This window comes from Pyrus communis, chromosome 5 (assembly GCF_041283825.1).
Source record: "Pyrus communis isolate YQ-2024b chromosome 5, ASM4128382v1, whole genome shotgun sequence".
NCBI lineage: Eukaryota > Viridiplantae > Streptophyta > Magnoliopsida > Rosales > Rosaceae > Pyrus > Pyrus communis.
Genome location: NC_142569.1, coordinates 1,077,383 through 1,104,868, shown reverse-complemented (window position 1 = coordinate 1,104,868; position 27,486 = coordinate 1,077,383). Strand labels below are relative to the sequence as shown.

Below are 27,486 nucleotides of genomic sequence, written 5' to 3'. Positions count from 1 at the left end.
CTTTTTTACACGCGTAGGATTCTCTCATTTCTTATCTTTTTTAAGTATATCAATATTCTTATACTAAAAGGAGAGAATACAAAATATTGACGTGATTTATCATGAACATTTAAATTGGAGAAGAGGAAAGGGAAGAAAAACAATGAGAGAGTAGAAAATTCGAATTCAATTTTCAACATGTTGCGTTGTTGACCAGGTACGTAAAGCTGTGGTTTAATTTGCAAAAGTTTATTTTATGTAAGTGATGGCATGTATATACAAAGGGAAATGATTTTTCGTACTTAATTTGTTGGGTTAAATAATAATTAAAGTGCATGAACAAAAGGAGGTGCGCATAAGGGGAAAACGAAGGTGCAAAATTATTTTTTATAATCTTTGTAACAGCGAGCGAGTCCCACAATGTATAATAAAAAATAAATAATGAGTGCTATTAGACTACTTCAATGTCTTATTTTTTCACCTATATGATAATCACACACATCAGAAAAAATTAAAAAAGTAAAATGTTATTTTTCCACCGTAATTATTTCCAAAATAACCTTAATATATTTTGTTTAAATGTTTATTTTTTTAATAGAAAAGAATATAATTATAACATGAATTATACAACTAACCGTCGCAAACGTCACTTGAAGGAAAATTCTACGCCTATATAATCCAAATCTTTACGAACTTCTCAAGAAATAACTACCAACACAACTCGACAACTAACATACATTATCAGAAAATATGTTAGTGTGTTCGCAGTGTGACCTTGGAACAAAAACTAACAAACTATTCTGCAATGCTGTTAGTGAATTTTTTGGCAATTATAGGACGAACATCATCAGATCTCCCTGCAGAGACCTTGAATTCCTAACCACTTTTCATCCTTTTTGGAAAAGTCTCATATCACACCACCATGTCTCTTTCTCATCTGTTGAAGTTTTTTGCCTCACACACCTATTTCTTCCTCAAACTTTTATGTCGATTGTAGCCCAAATCTTTCCTAGCCTTTCTTCGACCCAAATGTCACACCCCACCACCATTATTTATTATTTTTTGTTTTTTTTTTCAAAATTTTAGTGATTAATTAAATAAGAATTTTAAAGTCTTCTTACAAATGAATAAATACGTTGTTAATATTTTTATTAAATAATACATGGGCAAATAAGACACCAATGTTGTAACATAGCACTCAAAATAATTTGACTCGTCCTTGGAAGAAAAAAAGAAGTAAATTTAGCTTTTATTTTTAAATTGTCTTGTCAACCATCAAATCAAATTTGACAATGTAAATTTAACATCTCGAGATGCTCTAATTAATCAGAAGATCCTCTTGAGAACGCTCCTTTTTGTCTTCCCAATTGTCCAAACGATTCGTTACCTTTTCAACCTGGAAAACAATTTGAATGTTATATAATATGTGCATGAACATATCCCTCTGCATGCATCATGCATGCATGAGGTAACTATATATTTGTGAACTCAAATATATATAGGAAGACCCTTAGGAGCGGGATTCCGTTTTGCTTAAAAATTCACCATATATATATAATATGGTTTGTTTAATGGACAATAAAACTAAAGATGTTTAATTATTTTTAATTAAGCTAACCTCTTTGTTCCAGTCAGTCCGAAATGTGACCCACATTAAGATAACAGTCTGCATAAAAGTACCTCCTATCATCCCAGCCCATATTCCCTGAAAAGAAGAAGATATAAATTGTAATCAAAACAACTACAATAGGAGATTTGTAAATAAAAAAAATGACATTAGAAGTTGAAATACCTGAGCTCCAAAGTCGAACTTGAAGCCAAGAAGGCAACCCAATGGAATGCCAACGATGTAGTAGCATCCCACGTTAACATATGCTACAAATGCTTGCCATCCACACCCAACGGCCACCCCTTTATGTTTAACCCATTTATGAAGTATCACATCAAAAAGGGCCAAAAAGAAAAGGCAGATTTTTGGTTCCAACAGAAAAGGATAGGAGAATAAAAAAGTTAACTAAAATTAGGACCGCGTAGGATTTGGATGTTCAACTGCTAGTCCGTCGCTAACGATGTTGAGTAGTAGGAGAAGATCGATATCATCGGGTTAAGTAAGGAATCAAGGTTATTTCTATTCACACTTATTTTTACTTTTCGCACTTTTTTAAAATTTTTTACCATTAAAACAAATGAATTAAAGAAAATTAATAACAAAAATTTTTAAAAAGTATGTGACGTATTAAAATAAGTGTGTAGATAACACTTACTTTTAAGTAATTAAGTAGCCACACAGTTATTGTAAAACATCACAACATTAAGGTGATAAATCTAATATTCTACTAAGGAAATGATTTTCACTCTTTTTAATTTCTTACACATTTCTTTATTTCTAACTATTAAATTGAATAAATTAAACAAAATTTGATTCGACAATCGACATGATGCTTACTGAACCTCGATCATAATTAAATAAGAATGTGTAAGAAATTAAAATAATATTACTCATTTTCCATTTATATTGTCTGTGTAAAAGGAATCTGGCCACCAATGACTTTTTGTCCCATAGAGTCATCTCTCATTGTTTTTATCTTCTTGACATCATTCTTTAATTTATAAGTCATTTTGCATCGCCTAGTACCACCTTTCTTCGAATCATCTTCAACCCTCGAGTTAAAATTTAAAAATTTTAATCTAAAAAATTTAGAGTATAACCCAGAAACAGTTTTTTTTTTCCCCAACCTTTTTGGGTTAAATTTTTAGCCCCCAATTATTAAAGAATGAATTTATGATATTATTTTTCATAAAAACTTTTAAAAAAAAATTATGTAGACTATTTTAATTTAATTTTTGAACATTTTAACCTAAAAATATTTAAATTCCAATAAATATTGAAAAATCACTAAATTAGCACCATGAAACTCGTGGAACACTACGAAAGAATATGAAACACATAAAATAAAATTTTAATTACTTCAACCGTGAAATTTAAATTTGGACCATTAGATTTTTTTTTTTTTTTACCGTTAGATTTGATCAAATTAGATCTTACCAGTTGGATTCAATGATTTTATAATATAAAACTAAAAAAATACATATATATGGTGGGCTAGCCTCACTAACTTAAGGGGAATCCTATTTAAATTTATCCCATAAATGAGTTTTATGTCTTAACTCATATTTGCCCTTAGAATTGAAGCAAGTTGGGATAAATTTAAAAAAATAAAATTTGAGTTTTACTTTAAGAATTGGAGTAGGTTTCATAGGGAGAAAAAGATATAATCATTTAAAACGTCTTGCTTAGGGCTGGTTTGGTATTGCTATGCTTTGAAAAAAAAACTGCTTCTGCTGTGCTGTGAAAATAAGCAGCTGTGAAATAAAGCAGCAAAGTGTTTGGTAAACTTTTTTGTAAAAGTGCTTTTGAAAGAAAAAAAAAAGCAGTATTATAGTGTTTGGTAAACTTTTATATGAAACAAATGTGAAAAAAAGCCGATTTTTCAAAGCTGGGTTTTGCAGCTTCTTGTTTTTGGCTTTTTTCATCCAAAGCTGTGAAAAAAAGCTGAAGCTGAATGTTTACCAAACACAAAAACAGCTCCCAACTTTTTTTGATACCAACTTTTTTCAGAATCACCTCAATACCAAACCAGGCCTTAAACTGATAAACATTACCAACAGAATGTTCGTCGGTTATATCTCATTCAAGTTGATCAACCATGCATGCAACTGTTTACACCAGGCTCAGATGGGTTAATTGTCTGTATGCAGAATTTTCCTTTCATGGCTAAATTTTCAACATATTGACTAGGTGGGTAAAGTTATGGTTTAATTTGTAAAGTTTATTTTATTTAAGTGAATGCATGTATATACATAGCAAAATGATTCTTGTACTTTATTTTGTTGGGTTAAGTAAGTTAATTAGTAATTAAAATGTATAAACAAAAGGAAGTGTATAGAAGAAGAAAACGAAAGTACAAAAATTATCTCCTATATATTTAACGTGAAATTTCACTTACCTGACAAAACAGGTTGAATACCGTTGAGAATGATAGATGTTGCAAGATAAGGAGAAAGTTCTGAGACTGCCTTAGAAACTGTTTCCCCCTCAGTGAAAATGTAACTTATGACATCTCGCAATGCAAGTACAATTATGGCACAGACTACCGAGATGAGGAAGGAGCTTGAAGTTGCCATCACAACTGCAAATGCAGCCGCTTTTGGATGCCCAGCCCCAAGCTCATTCCCGACCCTCACACTGCATAAATAAGTCAGGGGCATTATAGTTTTGGGTTTTGTTAGTTTAAGTAAATAATTAAGTAGTCCCCAAATAATTATTTAAATCAACTCACCTTGCAGCAGCATTGAACCCCACAGAAACCATGAGCACCCATCCAGTTATGGCCATGCTGCATTATTTAAATATTCCATTAGAGAAAAGGAAAAAATAAAAATAAAAACAGCTGCAAAATTGACTTTGTTCAGAACACAATTATTAGATTAAAGACATTAAAATTTTGATCATTACAACAATTATGGATTTGTAAAAGCGATTAATTTGGCCAATTTTCTTAATTTGGTGCTTACCAGATAGAGAGGGCGTCCAAGGCAATTTCAGCATCTTGAAGCAACCCAGCCATCAAAACTATAATTTGATAATACCAAGTCTCAAGGCATAACATTACGGCCGATGCTGCAGACAACTTCAAAAATCTCCAAAGACCGGAAAATGCCCTAATGCTAAAACCTCTCCATGTACTCTTGCACCTTGGAGTCCAAACAATGTATACAAACTGTGCCACCACTATAATCCACCATGAAAAACTCAACATCAACGCCGCACCCAGCAAACCCCAATCCAGTTTGTACACCACCACCCAGCTTAACACTATGTGCACCGCAAGTGCACCTGCTGAGATGTAGGCACTAGGGAACACTATGCTCTGGGCTTGGAGGAATTTTTGTATGGGGAAATTGCAAGCGTAGGCAAATATTTGAGGGATCAGACCGTATACGAAAACCGCGGCCGCAGCTGAGATGGAGGCTGATTCACCTAGGGCTAGCAAGAGGGGCTTGGAGAAGATGTAAATTATCATAAGTGGGATCCCAGTTGCCAAGAGGAGGATTGTTGATCTCTGCATGTATATGCCCAGCATTTCATATTTATGTGCTCCATAGGCTTGACCACATAGAGTTTCCACCGCACTACCCATACCAAGCTGCACTAAAAACACATGTTACTTGTATATCTGATTCATGATCGAAGATAATATGATATATGTTATGTTGACAGACTGTAAATTTGGATCATTAATCCAGTTAATGAATTAATTTTTGGTCAAACATGCATATGGTAATTAACAATAGCACACCATGAAACATATCTGACAAAAGAATTTTACCAATCAACTTCGTGCTTCGAAAATCAAATGAGTGTTAACAGGGTAAGTTGAATTATTATGTATACCATGAGGCCAAAGGCGAAAACTTGAATCCCAATGTTGCCAAGAGATGAGGCAGCAAGTTCAAGATTGCCAAGATGACCACAGAAGATTTGGGTGGACAAGGTTATAACATTGTTGAGCAAGTAAACCACCACCGCCGGAGCTGCCAGGCGACACAGGGTCTTCGTCTCGAGCCACGTGGCCGTTCGGAGACGCTGGAAGTATGAGAAGTCAGTGTTGTTTAGTGTGTCTTCCAGTTCCGAGCTTACTATCTGCTGTAATGAAGATGTTTTGGGAACTAACATGGGCTCAGAGAGATCATTATCACTTGAGTACTCCATGCTAGCAAGAAATCTCTCTCTCTCTCTCTCTCTCTCTCTCTCTCTCGACAATGGACAAGAGGGCAAGAGGTCCTTTCTTGTGATTTGTCAAGCCGTCTACAAGCTACTTATAAATACCATATGGCATGACAAATTTTTCGCAAGAAAAAAGGAAAAATAAAATGCTAAAAAATAAGGTGAATCAAAACAATCAATATTATCAAGAAAACTTACAGGTTCTGATAAAGGTTAATATTAGGTAGATTAAATTTATAGAGAAAATTTGCATTACAAGAAAACCGTGTGCTGAACGTTGAAAAAAGTTGCATAGCACATGGGTACTTATGCTTTCTAAAGACAAATCTCTCTCTCTCTCTCTATTCTCTGACTCATTTCTGTATTATCTCTCTCTCTACAGCCCAGAAGGCAGAAACCACCCAATTTCATCTCCTCTTTGTTCTGACTTCTCAGCCTCTCTTTCCCACCGTCGAATTCTTGCACCTCCATGCTGCTCTGCTTTCTTCCTCTCTTCCTCCAATTCAGACTCTCTTTCTCTCTCTCTCTCCCTCTTCTTGCACCTCCATGAACCCGCGGAGCATTCCTTTCCTTCACTCCAAAGCTTGGCTGCGAAAAAAAAAAACCGAACCGTTTTGAACCCAACCCAGCCCTGATCTAGATCCACGGAAGAAACAAACAAGCTACTAGTTTGCCTTTGCTTTATTTGTTTGATGAATCAAATCAGAGGGATACAAAGACAGAGAGGCATATTAATTCATTGTGGCAAATTCAAGAAAATGAAGCATAACGAATCAAATTTGACAACGTTCTGGGCTGGGGCTTGTATTTTTTTCTTTTACATAAAAAAAAGTTTAAAGTGCAAAATGAAAATTTTGGAGTGTTAATAACAATTTCATTACATTTGTCACGTGGGTTTTTATCACTTGATGATAAAGAAAGAATGGTGTTATTCATATACCTGTGTTACTTTTTGTTGTTAGATAATCTTCAATTCATTCGATTTAATGGTCAGAAATTAAGAAAAATGTAGAGGAGGTAAAGTATAATGTGTGTGGATAACATCACCCAAAAGCATTGATGAAAAAGCATACATTTTTTTTTTTTTTTTGAGCAAACAATATCACTTACACTAAAAGGAGATGATGGACTTAGTACTGATTTGGTACTGAGATGCTTTTATAAAAAATGGGTATAAAAAAAAGCTGAGCACAAAAATGTGTTTGGTAAACACTTAAAAACGGCTTATTTTCACAATTTTGGATGGAAAAAAAGCTCAAAACATGAAGCAGAGAAAATGAGCTTATTCTCACAGCACAACAGAAGCAGTTTTTTTTCAAAGCACAACAATACCAAACAAGTCTCACAATGGACTAGCAATAATGTGGTTCATATTCGCTTTTGATAAGAATCAAACCTAAGACATCTCACTTACAAGTGAAGAGGGAAACCACTAGACCGTAATACTAAGTGGCAACAAGCATGCATCTTAATTCATCTGAATGTAACTAAAATCTTCTGGTCAATAGACTCGAAAAACTGGAAAGCCATGAGAGAGGCAAGCTTTCAAAATCAGTAGATTCATTTATCAATCTTATCTAAACCAGGCAAACTAGCAATACTCCCACATTACACATTTCCACATGACAGACGTGAGTTATACCAGTTGGCCAATGCAGTTATACTTGCTCACCCGAATTTGAACCGAATCGTTCAGAATCAACGAAGGCAAACACCTGTGCTGTCGGTGTCCATACTACTCAAAGTACAGCAACAAATAAATTACTGTATCACTGGAAACCTACAACATGAGGAAATACATGCAAATCTTGTAACTAGATTAAATTTGGTAAATGAGTACAATATATGGTCGAGTTGTTCCATCACTTGTAAAAGAAGTAGGATTATACTTCGGCTGCCATCTAAGTTGACAATATAATTAACCATCGATTTCCTATTTTTTACAGAAATTTTATCACAGAAGCAAGCAAGAATCATGAATCAGTAGGATTGGAAGCACAAACTTGAAGTCAGATTGCCGTAGAATCATAGTTTCTCTCCCCAGTTTTCAAGACAATCTTATATCGATTAGCTTGGGGTGACTAGTATAAACGACGAACCAATCATGAATTTTCCTTCGAAGGACTGGCGCGTTTTCCTCAAGGGAAACTTATTCACAGAAGCATCATAAGGACCATCCCGGAAGCAAGGAGTAGAGAAAGCATCACATTATCATGGTACAGACCTGGAGACCGTGAGAGCATATGTTTTAATATTAAACTCATAGGCCAAAGAGGAGGAAGAAAAAAAAAGTCAATAAAAAACAATCCTAATTCAAGGCTAGAGGGAAACTCTGGTTTTCCATGTACATAATGCTCGAAGAGTTCTGCGACTAGTTTCCTAAGAATTTTCATAAGGATAAACAAACTTAGCATGCCTTACATACTGCACATGGGGACTGCTGATATAAATGAAATTATCACCAATGAAGATTAACGAATGAACCTACTCACCACTTTCAGCAGATGCTGCTGCAGGAAGAGCAGGAATCCTGACATCTGGAATTCGGAAGTCAGGCAGAAATCATGAGAGCACTACTAAAAGGAAAATACAGCCTTATGAAAAAGTAGTGCCGATTTGAATATGTAATGGGAATGCAAATGCAGGGTACTCCATTGAAATGAATAAACGCTAAGAACTTGCTTGCACATACTTCTACCGCACGAGGAAGCTGCCCCTTGAGAGGTGGGCCATGGAGCTGGAATGTTATCATTCAAATCACAAAGGAAGCTGACTCCTGAACTGTCAAATGTTGCATCGGAAGGCATGCTCGGCAAAAGACATCCAGACACTATGATGCAAAAGCAAAACGAAAGACCAGTTTACAAGATTAGAAGAAGAAACGAGCAAAAAGCACTGGTATGAAATTATTGATAACTCAACCATCATTGGCAAAGTCAACATTAGTTATTCTGACAATAAATTCAAAAATGCAACTTTTTCTTTTGGATATGGTAATTTTTTCTTTTCTTTGAGTATGCTATTATAATGGGTGATACAAACGAAAGTAAGTTTATTACCTTGATTTCCAACTGAGTTGTGCAATCCATCCCCAAATGATTTTGACATGTATAAAGGACACAAAATCTGTATTAGCACCATGGTAGGCTGTTTATCGTTTGGTAAAGAAAATATAGGAACAGAGGAAGCACTAACCTTGAAGAGAGAAATCCTTGAGGCTTATACGACATAGGCTATACACATCTTCGATAATATTTGATTTTCTTAACTTCATTCCCAGTGATGCAGCACAATCCAAAGCTTGCAAGTTGGTTATGAGACTCTGCTTTTGCAAATGGGCCACATAGCTCTCCATGGCAGTACAACAAGCAGTCCGGTTTCTTATCCCATTCCCACAACCCATTGCAACATGCTTCATGTCAGGGAAAACCAGGGGGCAAGCTGAAGTGAACACCAGACAAACATACACGATCAGATACTCCAATCGAAGATTGGCATCTCCAAGTAGAATCAAACTAATACAAGATGCAGAGCAGAAACATAAACTAGTATTCTTTCTCTCGTTCTATTTCTATTTCTCTCACACACAAAAATCATGTATAATAATCAACTTTCACAAGATGGGAGTAAGCCCCGAATATGATGAAGGCAGACAGCTAGAACTCCAATGATATCTCTTATATGACTGATCCATATCATAGAGAAGGCAATCCACCTATAGAAGTGCCAAGAAAATTCCTTCCAATACAGAAAGAAAGAGACTGATAAAATCATAAAAATAGAAGAGACAGTCTATAAGAAGATATATGTAATAATATATTTCCTTGACCACTGGCACTAGTTCATCGATACAGTTTTAGGAGACAACTCTAAGAAACTTCTAGATAAATGTATGAATATCCCATCTTTAACCGGATAACATAATAACTATAATTTTCCATTTGTCTGTTTAGAAAAAATACGAACTAAAAGATAAAAGAAAAGTACAGAATTTGATGGAGGTCCTATGTAGCACCATGTTTTACTATAAACTCACCCTTGTTAATCTTGCAATTAGAAAGTCCCCTTAGAACTTCCTTGGCGCGAGAAGGACTGAGTTTACTTGCCAGCCACCGGAGGACAATATTTTTGCAGTCATTGACTTTACTTAATCGATCAGGTAAGAGATCATGAGCACCATCTGTGCTCAAAAGATCAGAAACTTTCGATGCAATCCTTGTAGCAGCCTCTAATATGGCATTCTCACAAGTTTGAGCGCAACATTCTTTCACAGGGTCAATCTTCTCACAAGCGGCAAGCAACTTTGAAGTATCAACTGTATCCTCAAACTCATTAACATCAAAGACTGGGCAAGATGCATTAGTCAGATTTGATGAATGAACCGAGCATATTTGTGCAAGACTGTCATTTGCACCCTGGCCCACCAAAATCTGTTCAATATCTGATAGACAGTGTTTAGCAGTCGTTCCATTTAAAGCAAGAACATTGGTCTCTTTACTGAATTGACCAACGAGAATTGTGAGAGTGGCTTCCAACTGTGGACAACACATTACATTAGCCAGTAATGGTGCAAAAACAGACCAGCAATCAATTGAGGTCACACTCATCAAACTCTCAGCAACACTGAAGTTTAGTCTACAGAGTCCTGCAGGCAAAGTATGTAACTTGAGAACCAAATCACAGAATGCCAAGGGGAATTTAGTTTAACTGGAGCAAATAAGGAGGGAGGGCGGAACCTGATAATTTTGGGACGGTGGTATTAGTATATGGTGCCAATGGTGAAGGAGCAAGAAGGGGAAGAAAGGGCTGAGGAGTCGCTGTAGGAGAGATCATTGGTAACATAGAATCTTTTTGCTTAATCGACAAGACTGGATCTTTAAGATAATCTAACGTGCTGCAACAACATACATGGAGACCTATAAAACGAAAAGCAAAGAGCATTGGTAAGTAATAATAAAACCGAAAATCTACACAAATCACAATCAGAAAAGTTTGCATAACTTCCTAATGAATTTTAGAGCAGTTCTAAAGCCATAGACAAACCAGTCCGGCGCCAAAGGCAACTAATGAATTTTAGTTATAAAGCATGTGACTCCATGAACACAAGTAGTGTCTCAATGAACTAATAATGTAGCAAAATATCAATGACGGTGAAATCTTAAATCCGCAGTTGTGCACTAATGTATGTCCTACAAAGTTGTATAAGGGCAAGCCTATACTTGCTCAAACAGCAATCAAAACCCTAACATAACCTGGGATATCATAATTCACTCTAAACAGTTACTAGAATCGGTGCTATGCCTTACAATAAGCACTAGATTCAAAGTTAAGAACAAGAACATGACTTCAATAATCCGATAACCAAATGCATCATATATTCTTTGCAAACTGAAATCAAGATCAATGATGTTTCACAAAATCTGAGGTGCACATCATACCAAAGATCATATTTTTCGAATAAAAAAGCACAAATCTTTCACGAAACCCAGTTGCACCAATCCAACTTAAGCAATTATAACCATGACCCGGAAGGCAATACTCAATTTGTTTGCAAAATTAAACAAAACCCAGTAAAACAGAAAGAAAAAAAAAAAAAAAAAAAAAAGGTTAGAAACTCACTTAGGAACAGGATAAAGATGTGGGCAGTAAGCCTCAGAAAAACCATTTCCTTCCTGCCTTCAATTTCCTTGCTCCCAAATAGTGAAACCAGAGAGAGAGAGAGAGTGAACTGCAGCGTTTTCAAGCTTCAGACTTGGAATTCAGAGAAGGGTTCTGCAGGTGAGGAAATGGAGGAGGAGACATTGTGGGAAGAGGAAGATGAGGTGAGAGATAGATAGAGAGGGAGGGGACAGGGGAGCGGAGGAAGAGGAGGAGGAGGAGGAGCCATGAATGAGCTTGGAAGTGGGGTGGGGCCCACAGAAGCAGTAATGGCTGTCTTGAGTAGGCCCCACAGTGAACAGAAAACTCGGATAGAAGAGCACTGGTGCATTTAACGCCATCCATTGCCTTTTTCGCCCTCCCCACCCCACAACCGGCAACTCCTACTTTCTACACCAGCTATTTCGCACGCCTGACACGTGTGAAAGTTCCTTGCGTCGTGGTGGTCGTTCGGGATAGTTAAAGCAGGAAAGAGATCATTCCAGATCATTTCTGCCAAGGTCACCGAATCAACTGATTCGGAACTTTGAAATTTGATTCAACGGCTAAAATTATTATAACTTTTAAAGAATGCCTCTATTTTTAGTTGTTAGATCAAATTTAAAAGATTTAGATCACTTGATCTGATGATATTAACAAAAGAGATCTGGAGATTATGTCTTTCCATTAAAGCGGCCATTGCTCTCAAAATTTCTGGTGCTCATTTGTGTAGGCAATGAAATTGAGAAGTTGTGGAACACTATTTTTTAACAATTTTTTTAATTAAAGATATTATGTTGGTGTGGTATAGATTTTATGTCAAATTTTATGTAAAATTTAATCGTCGATTTTTTAAACTATTTTCTCGTATCTTGAAAAAAGTAAAATTGTACGTTTTAATTTTTTAATTTTTTTAACTTGAGGAGTGCTTAGAGATTCTCAAAGGTATGATTTTTTATAGACTCTCTGTTATCTTAATTTTTCGGCACAATATTTTACAATGTTAGCACGCGAATTGACGTTAAACTGTGAGGTGACAAAATGAAGTTATCGATCGTCGGAACGGATGAATTGACGAAGATCAACAGACAAAAATTATCAAAAAGTGTGTGAGAAGTAAAATGGGGTGTGTGGATAGCACACCCCTAGTTTTAAGAGAATACCCTTCACATTTCTCTTTTCACTTTGTACGATACTACTTTTCTTTTGATCGGATTGAAATTTCAGACAAAGTATTTTAATGAGGTCACTTTGTGCCCCTTATTTTCTTTTTCTTGAAACATACAAACATGATATTGCATAACTAGTATTTTGATTTTAAATGGTAAATAAGTGAGTTGGATTTTTAGAGTAAAGTTGAAGCTTGATATTGGGTCATTTCTAACTTTTATGATGGCTTATGATCCGTTATTGTTTTGTTTTGAAAAGCAAAGAGAATGATTTGCATGATTGATGTGAAGGAGAATCCTAATGATGTGGATTATGCCTTGGAAGTAGGGAATCCACACCTTGTCTCCAACTATAAGCAATACATGATTGAGATATATAAAAAAGGTGAAGCATCAACTTTCACTAGTTATGAAGAGGACTCCATTGAACAATATCCTTCCAAGTGACAATAGGAAGCTCATGGAATAAAGTTTCCAATATCCCTCCAATCAAAACATATTAGTTTTTTTATTTGGGAAATTTGCTGAATTTGTATGTGTCATAAGCTCAACCAAACAAACATCAAGTGAAAATTAGTCTAGCCAAAGTCCACGTGCAAAGTCTTCTCACTGATGTATGAGTGGTTCCCTGTCCGTCAACTTTTAATGCCGCCGGCTCTAGCTGTGTTTTTCAACTCCAATAGCTGTTCATCTTACTAGACTATGCCCTCATGTCCGATCTTCTTCTCCATTTTCTAACCATTGCTATCCGTCCATCCTCCACAATTCCGATCTCCCACTTCTTTCAACTTGTTTTTGGTTTTGGGCTTAAACTTGTTCGGGCTCTTTTTGTTTTGCTTTGAAGGTCCATTTTTTATTTGTCCCTTTGTTAAAAACAAACAAACATCAGCTGAAGGATTACTTAGGATCAAGCCCACAAAGATACTAGACTTGGACGGTTATAAAATTATATTTTTGCTAAATAGCCAAAATGGTCCATGAGATTTACATAACACATTACTTTGATTCCTGAAATTGATAATCAATAGAAATGGCCCATGAGATTGTCCACCATCCATCGTTTTGGTCATTCCGTTAAAAACTCCGTTAAGTGTTCCGGAGCTCTTGGCTGGAAGTTTGGGCAATTTTCAAAGCTTCATAACTCAATCATTTCTTAACCAAATTCGATCCATAATATATCAAAATGAAGATAGGAAAGTGCAGAACAAGATTATACCTATTTGGCAGCCCAATGGTTGCCGGAGATGGCCGGAAAATAGCCTCAAAGTTGACTGGTCCGCGGAAAAATTGAAAAACTCGCCGGAAACTGGGTAAACTTTAAACTTTCGTAATTTCTTCAATACTCAACGAAATCGAGTGATTCAAAAATGAAAATCATACTTCTCGACGAGAGGAAGAGAATGGTAACTATTGGGCTTCCAAGTAGGTATAATCTTATTTTACACTTTCCTATATTCATTTTGATATATTATAGGTCGAATTTGGTTAAAAAATGATTGAGTTACGAAGATTTAAAAATTACCCAAACTTCCGGCTAAGAGCTCCGGGACACTTAACAGAGTTTTTAACGGAAGGACCAAAATGATGGATGGTGGACAATCTCAGGGACCATTTCTATTGATTCTCAATCTTAGAGACCAAAATGATGTGTTATGCAAATCTCAGGGATCATTTTGGCTATTTAGCCTTATATTTTAGACTCCAAAATCAAGGGAAAACTTTAACACGTCATTTGATCACATCATTTGTAAGGTATTTTCGCAAACAATCGGGACTCTCTGCATTTAGGCATCATACCCAGCCCTTCGCTTGTGCGAGTTTCCTTTCGAATGATGACGTGATCATGTCCTATTGAAGATTTTTTTTCTTTCTAAATCATTAGGAACTTAAAAAATGAAAAAAGGTAAATAATAAAAGAAATATTTATCTTCACACACACACACACACATATATATATATATATATATATATGTATATGTATATGTACATAGACTACAAATGAAATTGTACATATAAACAAATTTGAATCTGTAGATATAAGAAAGGAAGAATTAAAAAAGAGTCATCACATTTAATTTCTGGCCTAAAATCTATGGTCTAAAGCTATTCCTCATGAAAACCATTGCGTGGTGATATTGACGATGAACTAATTAATTAATTAACTTCCGGAATACTTTGGAGAACAGGACTCCAGGGCCGTTGACGGTCCATCTCATCACGAACATCATAGTACTGATCATGACCATCACGGCCGTTGATCATGACCCAAGTTAATAGCTGTTCCACAGACGAAAGACCCTGCATGTTTCCTCCTCCTTTTACCAACTCCTCCAGCTCTTTCTTACTAATCTTGATCTTCACTTGATCTCCTCCAATACTACTAGTACTAGTAGAAAATGAAGATGTTGGAGCTCCAGATGATGAATATGATCTTATCTCACCAAGAAGCCTATGCTTTTCTGGGTTGTGTGCACTTTTATCATCAGGCTGAAGCTGAGAAACGTCAATCCAGTTGTCGTCTCCGGCCCATACCATCGCGGAATCGCGCCTCAAGCAGTTTCCCATTCCTGCTATACGTAGCTTATTATGTCGACGGAGCTTAAGAATTAAGGGTTCTTGAGAAATAAGCCCTTGTAACTCTGTGTTTACTTCTAATAGGTATTATTTCTAACCATACAAATGAAAGTGAGTTGAAAGAAGGGAGAGTTTAACGATGGGGGAAGTATGTGTTATATATAGGAGCCCTAGCTGAGCTGCAGAGTTGTGAAAGGTGGGTGGGATGGGATTGGGTCAGGTGACACCTTGACAATATTATTGTTATAATATTACATTTGCAGCCTCGAGGAAACTGCATGCACGAACACTATTATATTCAAGGGTGATTTTTAGTTGGTTCGTCTCTTTTTCTGACCCCGTGTAAACATGATAGGAGAGTAGTGACGAGGACAAAGTCAGCGGCTCGATCGGCTTAATTCAGAAGCTCTATTTACAAGTTGAAGTAATTTTAATCTACCTAGAACACAGTCCTATATACTAATAGCTAGAATTATATATAAATATGTTGATTTCTTTTTCACTAGTATATACTCGAAAAGTGAAATATAGTAACTTTAGATTGTTCACTTTTATTATTATATGTGAATAGTGTACCATGTGGCTTCTTGTCTCAATACTTACAAAAATTTCTCTCTAAATTGGCTATCAACTAGTGTGACTTGTCAAGATGTTAGACATACGCAAACCAAAAACTCATTATTAATTACGCTCAGGCTCTACTTGCATATTATCTACAACATGTATGGAGTTTTATCGCAAAAATTTTAGTGAAATTGTGATGCTAGCTCTTCATTATATATTGCACCTTAATTTTATCAATTTCACTCTTTACATTATTTTAACATCTTATCCATTCCTCTTTGTTCTTGCTATCAGATTGAAAAAAAAATTAAACAAAACAATAAATATAATTAAAAAAAAGCGTGTAAAAAGAAAGAAAATAATATATATTTTAGAAAATTATTATTAGTACTTCAAAAATCTCATTTTACAATCCTCAAATTTTTTTTTCTTTATAATTATATAAAGTTTAGGATGCAAAACAAAATTTTAGAAGTGGCAAAAATTATTCCCATTTTTTATCCCTTTCTGAGAGCTGGCTGGATCGTAGTTTGCATGGCTTCTACGAAATGAGAAATATTTCTAGATTAACTGGAATGGTCAAACCCTGCAGCAGTTCGGAAGGAAAATATTATTATATCATATATACTTGATGTCTTCTGCAAGCTACTGAGATTTTCAACTTTGGAGCGTGAATTGGACTTTGAAATGGCATACCTGGGATAGGACATGAAGTGTGGACATAGAATTCTTTGACTTCGGAATTTTATTAAAGTAATCAATTTGTATATTTGGAACAACATCTTCACCAATTCTATATTTTGGTCCAAATTCACCAATTCTATTTAGTTGGTTCAATTGGACATCTTCACCAATTTGTATATTTGGAACAACATCTTCACCAATTATATCATATATATCTTCATATTTTCTTCTTCTTAACAATATGCTAAGCTAACAGAACTTCACATTTTTCTCACTTAACCAGTTTAACCATATATCTTCAGATCTCTACCCTTCAATGCTTGGTACCTTGTTCTACTTATGGTGTTTTTGCTAGGGAGGAACGGAACGGGTGAAAATGGAATAGCACGCCGTTTGATGAATTCAAGCGTTTAGTTGGATAAGAATCAATACAAAAGTAGGACTCACCCCAATTCAGGAATCAAACTTCTGAAATTGACGGAGTAAGATTATTTATATTATGGTTGTATTTGAATCCCGGTTAGTCGTGGTCACCTGGAATCCAACTTTTGTTCCAATACTGCCCTCCTATCTTTCTTTACATGGCAGTGTTTGTATAATGTTAATTAAGTCACGAGACTCGTGACTCATAGAATTGTTACGGGTCATTAACTATACACTATATCTACTAACATATTATCCTTTGCTAGCTTGTCCGTCAATTTTCGGTGTTGTTTTGGTCAAGATGTCATGTAATTTCTTGCTCTACTTATCTTTGCGCTCAAGTCTTAATCAAACCACCTACACCGATTTTTCTTTCCTTTTCCTGCTCGCCATGTGTTTATAGGAGATTATGTAGTAGTTAATTTTCCCTCCAACCGCTTGTTGGTCTTGTGGTTGGTAGTTGAACCTACGCAGGGCAATTCAAAGGAAGGATAGTACATTACAATTTGGACCAATAAGAAGGCGCCAGTTAGCCATCGAGTTGTCGTACTTTCAGTGAATTCAAATTTATTTATATGATCATCTCGATGAAGATTGAACTTTTTCCAGTATTTATGATCTCAGACAGAATGGGAAACAATTAAAGGTTTTAATGCTGAAGCTGAAAGCTAGAAAGTTAATTTATATATGTGCCGACAACAACCAAAATATGCAGCGGCAGCCAACTCTCATTAAAATGGGTGCATGCATGCAGTTGTATAACAATACCATTCTGACTCTCTGCATTTAGATGTTGTGAATTTACTTGAGGATCTCGAGTTTCTGCATTTAAAAATTGTGTGTTTACCCGTATTTTATAGAATCTTAACCATCTTATCAATCTAATGACTTAAAGAAAGCCACAAGTCATTGGATTGCTTGTATGGTTAAGATTCTTGTAATGCGAATAAATGCACAACTTCTAAATGCAGAGACTCAAGATTCAATACAATAAGGTGGATCAAAATGAATAGATATCAATAAACAAAAGCTAATTATATATAAGTAGTTTTTAATTATTAGAAGCCTTCCAGTAGATATGTAGCTAGGCAAGTAGTACTAATGTTGAATATTAGAGGGTTTGTAACCAACTCTCTTGAGCGTTTGTAACCAACTCTCCCTCTAATATTCAAGTGTTATTGTCTCCCTCCCTTGTGTTTTATTCCAATTAAAACACTTTATCAGTCTAATATTGTATAAGTCCAATTGGTTGTCACAACATATACAAAATCATGGTTTTATTATAACTCACCTTAATAAGAAAATCTTACAATATGTACATGAAATTAGTAGCCTCAGCTACCCATGTAAATTACCTAACAGTACTCTAAAGTTTAAAGCAAAGATTGATAACCACCTTTTTTATGTTTTGATGATTAATAGTAATGGCAGCACTCTTATTAGGTGATTTCACATTAAAGTTGAATATATATTTGGTATTCACATATACTATTATCATCAGCATGCGCAACGGCAAACTGTATTTGTCTATCAACACATAATTAAATGAAATTGTTTTTTTTCATGGACTGCAAGCAGTATTTCCGGTTATATATATCACCTTAATTCTAAACTTCCGGGAGCTTCTAATCCATGAAGACAGGATGATGGGAAGTAAATGCTCTTTTAAAGCTATATGAAGCTGGCAAGAGATGACCAAAACCCTAATATTTGATTTTATTAGGGTTTATTCGATCTAACAAAACCTTGCATTAGTAGTCTAACAACGATAATCCCTTAACCTAATCCTTGCATTAGGGTTTTTTTTAAGGTTATTAAACCCTAATTAAAACCCTTCTTCTTGTTCTTCTTCTTTGTCTCTCTCTATAAATAGTTAACAACTTTAATTAGGGAAATGCATTTAAATTTCCATCGCTGGTGCTGCAGGTGCTGCATGCAGCACATAGTTATATTGTTTTTTGGGTTACGCTCACATTTATTCTTTTGTCTCGGATGATGAATAATTAAATCTCACATATAAATGTATCTCAAGATTTGCTGCAGACATGCATTTTCTGCAAAGATGCATGCAGGAGATTATGGTCTACCTGTTGCTTTCAAACAATCCATATACATAGTTAATAATTAGTACTCACTATGAGCTCGCTGTTATCTGCCTTTTTTTATTTGAAGATTTTGAATTATCTCCCTCGAAGCCATAGACCCTCCTTCACTGGTTTGAATTCTAAAAGCTTAAACATTGGACTAAACATGTTCAAACGTTAACTATTAAGAAAAGTCCCATGTTCATATCCCTTTTCATCGTACTGAAATACTGCGGCTAAAATGTTAATGTTAGAATGAAATTTCTTTCATGTGTTTTGACCCAATACCAGTTAAATTCTCAGACCCAACAAGGAAATGACATTCTTATTGATTGGAATTGCTTGGTATTTCTTTGGTACAAAACTAATTAAACTTAGGCTTCTGAGAGTCGACAGGCTTTAGTCGAAGTCGAGAGACTTTCTCCTATGAATTTAAGTTTGAATTGCTTCTTTAAAGTAAAATTTTGCTTGGACTGTGAAATAAGAAATAGTAACGATGTGTTATAAGCCATAAATACAAACAAACAGAATACAATACAATGAGAAATGAGAAATATTAATGTCACACTTGTAAGTGTATTAACAAAAACAAACAAACACAATACAATGAAAATAAAATTAATAATAATACAAAATGTGATGTTACTCCAAATGGACCAAAATTATTGGTGATGTATTATTAGCTTTATCATTTAAATTAAAAGAAGACAGAAAATAAGAAAGAGTTTAAATTTGTAACGCAACAGCACGAAGATAAATGTTAAGAGATGTGTTATCCACACACTTCATTTTACTTCTGACACACCTTTTGATCATTTTTGTCCGTTGATATTCTTCAATTCATCCAATCCGACGGTCAAAAATTAAAAAAAATGTATGAGAAATAAAATGAACTATGTGGATATCACATCCCAAAATTAAATGTACACTTGGGAAATTTGACATATTTACTTTTATTTTTGTTTAATTGGTAAACAACAGTAAACACAGACACGCAGACATCAATCATGAACATCAGTATAAAAAAGCATTAGACCACTCCACTACAAAAAGTACAAGAAACAACAAAACACTCGGGCATTATTATATATGAGCACCGAATGAACCAGTCAGGCGGTGCCCATCGCCGTGGCCGGAAAGCTCTGACTTACCGGCACCGGAATTACGAACCTCCGCAGAGTCCATTTATTCACTGGAATTTTGACAACGAAAAAACCACTGGCGTCGTCCGGGCCTCGGCTCGGAAGCTCGCCGCGGGGCTGTGGCAATTACGCTTTAGCGAAATCTCATGGGATCAGAAGATCAAATTCAATTCTTGCCCTTCTGATCCTTCTCCTCCTCAGCCTCAGGTGATTCTGATTTATTTTCTTGTCTTTTTTGTTTTGTCAAAAAATTATTTTTTGAGTATTTGGTAGTGTGGTGACTGTTATATGTATTTTGTAATGTAGAGTTGTATATGAAATGGTTATTAATTGTACGTAGCATTGTTTTCTGAACTTTGGCTGATGTTTAGACTTAGATCAATGAATTAAAAATCCCTTAATGCTATGATTAACTAAAGGCTAGTTTTATTTCTCACCACTTGTTAGTGAAAAAGTCTGTGTTTTTACTTGTACTATGAGTTCGATAACTAATGTTTAGTGTATTGCGTGATTTAACCTAAATACTCAGTAGAATATCGTTATATCAAAATAAAAACCCGTAAGTCCTTGCTCAAGGTATATAAACAATGTGGAGCATTAGTCCTAGCTAGAGATTGTTTCCGTTTATATTTTTAGGTTAGGCATTCTTTTGTTTTTAGGTACTTAAGAAAATGACTACACTTAAATCCTTTTTTTTTTTTTTAGCTAAGGGTTACACTTTGAAGAAATTCAATAATGTTTTGAAATTATAGGTTAAAGAATTGATCTTTGAAGTTGGACTCATGAGTTCTTGTTACCATGTCATGAAAATACAAAAAATCACGGTGCCGAAACGAAGCATGAACTACAAAGCTCTCAATTAGGTTCAAAAAACCAAGTTATGTATCAAATGTTATCTGTCCCTTCTCACTCAATGGTTTATGCCTTGAATTGATTATAGTCCTTCGTACTAGACTGAATTCATAGGGTAAGGATTGATCTTTTCTCAACTTTACGCTACTCGTCTGAATTATGCAAAAGCTAAATATTTGAATATACCCTTCAAATTTAAGCTAGAACTTACCAAGATATAAAAATTATTTCAAAATTCAATGCCTCAAATTTAAGCTTCTAACAGTTATGTATCATTTTCTTTTGATTTTCTAGGTTGCATCGTCTTTGGCATATACCAAATGTGCATCGGAGAAGGCAACAAAGTGGGATCATGGCTGCTCAGGAGAATCTGATGACATCTATCAGTTTTACAGCCATATGAAACTTCTCGAAGATTGTCAAGTTACTACTCGTTCTATGGCACCGACTTTGAATGCAGAACTAGCAGAGGCTAGATTATGCATTCGTGAGCTTCAAGCTAAGCGACAGTCCTTTAAGATGAAGGTCAAACACTTTTTGAGGAAGCTTGAAGAGGAAAGAATCTCTTGGCAAACCAGAGCTCACTGGAACAATCATGCTATTAAAGACCTGAAGGAAGAATTAGGAAGGGAAAGGAAACATCGTCAGCAGATGGAAAATGTTAACACCAATCTGGTAGATCAGTTAGCTGGTGTCAAAGTGTCTGCAGAGCAGTTAATGAAAAAATACGAGGAAGAGAAGAAAAACAGAAAATTCATGGAAGAAGTTTCTGGTGAACTAGCTGCACAAATTGGAGAAGACAAGGCCGAAGCCGAGGCATTGAAGAGAGAATCGATTAGAATTCTTGAAGAAGCGGAGGAAGAGAGGAAAATGTTTCATCTAGCAGCGGTTTGGCGTGAAGAGCGGGTCCAGATGAAGCTGATCGATGCAAAACTAGCTCTTGAAGATAAATATTGTCAGCTGAACAAGCTGATAACAGATGTCGAAACTTTCTTAAGGTCAAAGTTTGGAACCCTGGATATGGCGGAGTTGAGAAAAGCTGAGTTGATCCTACAGGAAGTTAAGTCATTGAATGTTAATGACACTGAGGAATTTTCTTACCTTCCTCCAAACTCAGATGAAATATACTCGCATTGCAAAGATCTCCAACAATTTGAAGGAAATGATAGGGAGATTGAACCATGCGTTTGTCGCAGTCCATCTAGCCATAATTCCACAGTCCATCCCATGAATCCGGAGGATAATGGGTTCAACAAAACTTATTTTCCAATGCAGTTGAATTGCTTTAGTGATTATGATAGTTGTTATGGAGATGCGGGTTTGGATAACATGAGTCATGCCGAGGACCATCATGAGGGTTGTTGTGATTCATTGGTAGCACGCAATACCACCGTTAACAAAGTTGGCCAGGCCAAAAATGTATCGAGGAGAAGTGAACATAACACCAATGTTGGTCAATATTCTCCAGATAGGGAAATCAGTGAGGTGTGCTCACCATCGGAGAAGCAATCAAAGAAAAAGGCATCTCCTACATCTAAGATATCATGTCCAAGCAATGGTGAGTTTCATAAGATAGTTTTGGATGAGGGTGAAAGGAGGCTTTCGAATGGGATTACTTCACGTCAGGGAACAAAGGCATATCGAGGTTTGTTTCAACAACGAATTGAACAATGGATCCCAACAGACATAGCGAATCCACACATAACTCGAGGAATGAGAGGGTCCATTGAATGGCCGCGAACCGTCCAAAGGAATTGTTCAAAGGCCAAGCTTTTGGAAGCAAAAATAGAAAGCCAGATATCTCAGTTGCGCCATGTTCTTAAACAGAAGATTAAGTGAATTCGGTGTTCGGTGCTCGAAATTTTGTTCAAGTTCCATTCGAACTATGTGGCTGATGCACTGCATATTCCTCCACTTTAAGGTACTGCACATCATCTGCCATGCCATATATCTTTTGGGTAGCAGAGTGAGTGTTGGGGGAATCTCTAAACTTTAAGCAGCCAAAATACCTGTTTTTGGAACCCATAGATCGAAATACTAATGAAAGTATGTAGCTTCTAGAACAGTACACAACTTGTTTTCCTTTCATCACAATGAATGTATGTTATTTTTGCCAAAAATGCAAGAGAAGAATGCATTCAAGCTCATCAATCATTTATATTGTCTAAATAGTTCAAATCTTCTTCTCCGTAGTTTAGAGTCTTTAGACGAATGTCTCAAGACTGTAACAACTTTCTTTTTTTCATACATACCCACCCACAAACCAACCGTCAAGGCCACTTGAGATTTGGACCATTTATTACACCTTTTTGAAGATCAATTGAAACAAAGCTAGTTTATAGTCTTTGAATTACAATCTCAACCAAAGAACCACATTGTTGAGTGCCAATTCCCATTCGCCCATCCTTCTTCCCTCTAACGACTCGAATTGTCACTTGTTCGTGTCACTCACGGAGCGTGTAGCACCATGTTGGTAAAAGAACATTAACCTTTTTTGCTTTAAAAAAAAGGAACATTCACCTCTATATCCAAGGTTTAAGTCCTTGTATAAAGAAAAACAAGTCAAACGGTTACATTGAAAATAAAGTGGGCCGAATTTATTACAATAGTAAAGCCCAATAGAAGTGGGCTGAGTAGTAATAAGTGCATCTGCTTAATGGGTCACTGATAACTTAAACATTATTGTTTATGAATAAAAATGTGAAGTGTTATTGACACTTCAAAAATATAGAAAGTTAGGAGTGTAGAATAAAAATTTTGGAGTGCTAATAACAATTCCCATAAAAATTGACATATAATTAGGAACCCTTTTTTTTTTTTTTTGAATAAAGATACTATCTACACTAAGAGGGTCGGGGAGTGACCATAATAATGTGGTTTAAATTTACCTTTGGAAAAAATCAAACCTAAAGCCTCTCACTTACAAGTGAAGATAAGCATCATATTTAAACTGCCACTTAGTACTATGGTTTAGTGGTATTCCTCTTCACTTGTAAGTGAGAGATCTTAGGTTTGATTCTCGCCAAAGGCGAATTTGAACCAAATTATTGCTAGCCCATTATGAGGCTAAGCCTACCGTTTGTTTAAATAAAAAAATTAAAGAATAAAAAAATTAAAAAAAGAAAAAAAAGCGTCGTATTTAAACTTAGAACCCTAAAGAGCATGGGTGTATGCTTATATATTTTGGTCTGTTTTTAATATTTGGTGGTTCGGACCAGGAATATAAATACGGAAGATTGATTGCAACTTCTTCAGTCACCAGAACCATAATTTTCGACTCTTTTGCTCTTGATCTGTGTTACTTTTTTGCCCTAGAACGACGCTTTTCTTGCCATAAATAGTGTATATATATATATATATATATATACACTTATGTCGCGTTGCTTCATTGTTTGAAAATTTGCAGACATGACAGGAGTAGTCCATTGGAAGATTGAGTATCCTGATCCTGGTTTGCAGACATGGTCCATTGAGGTGTTAGACCCTTGGAATAATAGTTCGTACAAGGGGGCGTTGAAGGCCGCGGTTGACGACAATTCTGATAGGGGCAAATTATTCCGGTTGACAAGGTTAGTTTCCAATTCCCCTCGTGATTTTATTATCTTGGTTTGTAATGCCTCAGTGGGATAAAGATTTTTTTGTTTTGTTTTCATCTATGCCTTTGCTACTTGCTCAGGCAGTTTGTGGAGGAACGCAAACCGCGTACTTTAAACGCTTGGAAATTGAGGCAGGCGCATCCACATCTTATTCCAGTTAGAGTTCTCCTGCATCAAACATGTTTATCCCCTCCTATGTATTCAGTCTGGTGGAGGTAATTACCATATTCCAATTTGAGCCTCAATGCAGGTGAGTGTGGAGACGGATGCAAGGAGAGACGTTCCTGGCTTTAGAGAAAAGTAGTTAGTTCCCTTATTTTCTTGGTTGTGTATTGCTACAACGGAATAGGACTTGTCCCCTTCATGGCATAGGATTTATCCAAGCATATTGCGACAATAGCTACTAATTTTCACGCTCCATATTGTTACATAAGATTAGCATACAGAAGGGAAAACAAACTTATTACTGCAAAGGCGAACTCATTTGTGTCCATAGCTTTCTCTCAAGTGAAGGGGTTCTCAAATGGTTTTATCGCCTATCCTTTGCTTTTGAATGCAGATACCATGCCTCATGGAGCATTTGTCAAGCTTATTCAGCTTGGTCTCGACGTTATAGGAATCACCGATCCTGTCTTTATGTCTTCCAAGAACACCTCTAAACCTCCCAATGGTGAGCAAAGCTGCATTTCTTTTTTTTCAACAAAATATCTTTTTCCCAAATTAGTTGTGGTTGTAATAACTCTAATTCTTGCATTGTTACAGAGACCTTGATGTCTGCAATTGACGAGGATGAGGAAAATAAGGTTGAAGATGGATTTCTTCACTTGATATACACTAATGAAGAGGAAGGAGTACCAATTCCAGCGAAGAAAGCTGCCGCAAGGCACAAAAGTCCTTGCAGATTCAAGAGGAGGAAGTTAGTTGTCGATTACCTTGATTTAGTTATCTTAATTTGTTGCTGCAACGGACAAAAAAAAAAATAAATCGTCCCCCTCCATTTGTGCTTGTAGGAAAATCGGAATGATTCAGCTTTCAATTCCCATTGGTCTGTTAGACTCCTGGAACCATGATCAATACAGGTAATTAGTTTCCCATTCCATTGTGCTTTATTTATCTTGATTTGTACTGCTACAGTAAAATAGCATTGCTGTTTTTCATCTATGCGTTTGATTTATGCTCAGTGGTTGTTTGTAGGCGGACAGACCACCTAGACGTAGTTTAGATGCTTGGAAATTGAGGGAGAAGCAACCTGACCATATACCAGTAAGTGTTTCACTGCATTAAATTTGCATATTTCCTCCTATGTTTGGTGGAGGCAATACCGTGATCTATTTTGAGCTTCCGTGAGGTGAGCGTGGAGAAGGATGCAAGTAGTGACATTCCTGGCATTGGCATGAAGAAGTTAGCTTCCGATTCGATTACGCTTTGGGTATCTTGATTTGTATTGCAAGAATGGAATAGGATTTGACCCCCTTATTTAGGGACGTATGCTTTTGTATATCATGTGTTACGAATTTTCCTTAAGAAAAAAATAGGGAAGAGAAATAAGTAAGATGTATAGCTTGTCTAGGATGAAGGTGGTCTCACTTGGTTTTGTCGCCTGGCCTTCGTTTTTTACTGCAGATACAATGTCCATCGTGATATGCGGCTGAGAGAATTTGTTGATTTTAGAATATCGGTTAAGGATTGGGTATGAATCTCTATGGAAAAAGCCTATGTTCGTCTACTTCAAGTACACCGAGCCTCCCATTGGTGAGCATAGCTGCAACACATTTTTGTTTTAGTCCGGCAGTAATAACATCCGTCTTTTTCCCAAGTTAGGTGCGGATGTAAATAACTCTAACTGTTGAATGTTGTTACACAGATACTACCTTGATGTCTGCAGTTGATGAGAAAAACAGGGACGAAGACGGGTTTGTTCACATCACCTACAGTGGAAAGAGAAAGGAGGCTGGACCCACTGAAGAGCTCTGGGTCGGTGATCTGATCTGAGCTGCTTAGATATTTTTAAGATATTTTTAAGCCTTAAAACTGGTCTTTGAGATCAATGGCACTGCATTCGACTTTAATGTTTGGAGTTGGAAATGTTTGATTATTTGTTTTTGGCAGTTGGTTTATGTCTAATTCTGGATTTGTTTTCTTTCTAATTTAGCTTTCCAAACCGTTCTTCCAGACGCTGGCGGGATGTAATTTCATATAAAAACCTCATTTCTCTCAGTCAGTCAGTCATCATGTTGCATTAGCCGTTGCAGATGCTTGTTGAATGCTCATTTAAACATGTCCTATTAAAGAAGGGCAGCCACGAAGCACTTTTTAAAAGGTTGCCCAGATGCTATCTGCTATATCTATAGGGGAGGACTGCATTCCCGCTGGCCTTGCCACAAAATCAATCTGTTTACGCATCAATTCTTCGAGCTGGGATCGCAGCTTGTCGTCCCTCAGTTGTTTTTCTTGTCTCGAGAAAATTTTTTCAGACTGTATATTCCATTGTTCAATTTGGTTTTACGTAGCTTTATGCTTCTAGACTAAAAATATGTTGGTTATAAATCGATTTCATATGTTGAAACAGTAGGGTTTATATTGACGATGGTGAGTCGTTACATAAAGATGAAATGCACTTTCTACTTTTCTTTACTTTTAAGATTCTTCAATGTAGTTGATGACTAAATTACAGGGTCTTGGCTCTTTCTAAATACCTAAGGTGTATTAGAGAGTATGTAACACCAATAGCCAAACCTGGGTGAGTTGTTTCGACTCGCCAAATCCTTCAACTTCCTCTCGCTTGTTTATCATTTTGTAAACCACTTTCTAAATAGGAAAATGTTACTAAATTAAGAGAATAAGCCCTGACAAATGTAATCAGCCTGCTAATATAAAATTAAGGTCAAACAACTTGCTAAAAACACAGATTAAGAATTAAAGATGATGATCATAAACAACATGAGCAAGGCAGGTTTGGTTCGTCCTCTGATGTTTGACACTTCTGGATCGAAA

The 27,486-nt window shown here is 36.0% G+C and overlaps 5 protein-coding genes across 9 annotated transcripts; 2 read left to right on the top strand and 3 right to left on the bottom strand.

Annotated features, from left to right (window-relative positions):
- Positions 1-1,103: 1,103 nt before the first annotated feature.
- On the bottom strand, positions 1,104-5,993 carry LOC137727157 (protein DETOXIFICATION 40-like). The gene is made up of 7 exons (XM_068466092.2): positions 5,435-5,993; positions 4,555-5,186; positions 4,320-4,376; positions 3,987-4,225; positions 1,772-1,890; positions 1,598-1,684; positions 1,104-1,375 (listed from the first exon to the last, which is right to left on the bottom strand). Exons 1-7 carry the CDS (start codon positions 5,750-5,752, stop codon positions 1,298-1,300), a joined length of 1,530 nt encoding a protein of 509 aa, XP_068322193.2. The 5' UTR covers positions 5,753-5,993; the 3' UTR covers positions 1,104-1,297.
- Positions 5,994-7,563: 1,570 nt separating this feature from the next.
- Positions 7,564-11,752, bottom strand: LOC137726326 (putative GPI-anchored protein At1g61900). The gene is made up of 8 exons (XM_068465239.2): positions 11,387-11,752; positions 10,504-10,683; positions 9,804-10,412; positions 8,963-9,208; positions 8,827-8,838; positions 8,460-8,597; positions 8,260-8,304; positions 7,564-7,991 (listed from the first exon to the last, which is right to left on the bottom strand). The coding sequence occupies exons 1-8, from the start codon at positions 11,430-11,432 to the stop codon at positions 7,921-7,923; spliced, it is 1,347 nt and encodes a 448-aa protein (XP_068321340.2). The 5' UTR covers positions 11,433-11,752; the 3' UTR covers positions 7,564-7,920.
- A 2,975-nt stretch (positions 11,753-14,727) lies between these two features.
- On the bottom strand, positions 14,728-15,138 carry LOC137727143 (uncharacterized). The gene has a single exon (XM_068466082.2). The coding sequence runs from the start codon at positions 15,136-15,138 to the stop codon at positions 14,728-14,730; it is 411 nt and encodes a 136-aa protein (XP_068322183.2).
- Positions 15,139-19,956: 4,818 nt separating this feature from the next.
- Positions 19,957-23,065, top strand: LOC137726886 (uncharacterized). The gene is made up of 2 exons (XM_068465838.2): positions 19,957-20,251; positions 21,191-23,065. The coding sequence occupies exons 1-2, from the start codon at positions 20,003-20,005 to the stop codon at positions 22,733-22,735; spliced, it is 1,794 nt and encodes a 597-aa protein (XP_068321939.2). The 5' UTR covers positions 19,957-20,002; the 3' UTR covers positions 22,736-23,065.
- Positions 23,066-24,094: 1,029 nt separating this feature from the next.
- LOC137721969 (uncharacterized) lies at positions 24,095-27,126 on the top strand. Of its 5 annotated transcripts, none has more exons than XM_088693576.1 (7): positions 24,095-24,465; positions 24,573-24,707; positions 25,052-25,162; positions 25,255-25,408; positions 25,503-25,571; positions 25,687-26,244; positions 26,357-27,126. In XM_088693576.1, exons 3-6 carry the CDS (start codon positions 25,057-25,059, stop codon positions 25,712-25,714), a joined length of 357 nt encoding a protein of 118 aa, XP_088549702.1. In that variant the 5' UTR covers positions 24,095-24,465; positions 24,573-24,707; positions 25,052-25,056; the 3' UTR covers positions 25,715-26,244; positions 26,357-27,126. The 5 variants fall into 5 exon arrangements, with proteins under 5 accessions (XP_088549702.1, XP_088549704.1, XP_088549703.1 ...); XM_088693578.1 differs by having other exon boundaries at positions 24,573-25,162; positions 25,687-25,755; positions 26,116-26,244; XM_088693577.1 differs by having other exon boundaries at positions 24,573-25,162; positions 25,687-25,755; positions 25,841-26,244.
- Positions 27,127-27,486: the final 360 nt, after the last annotated feature.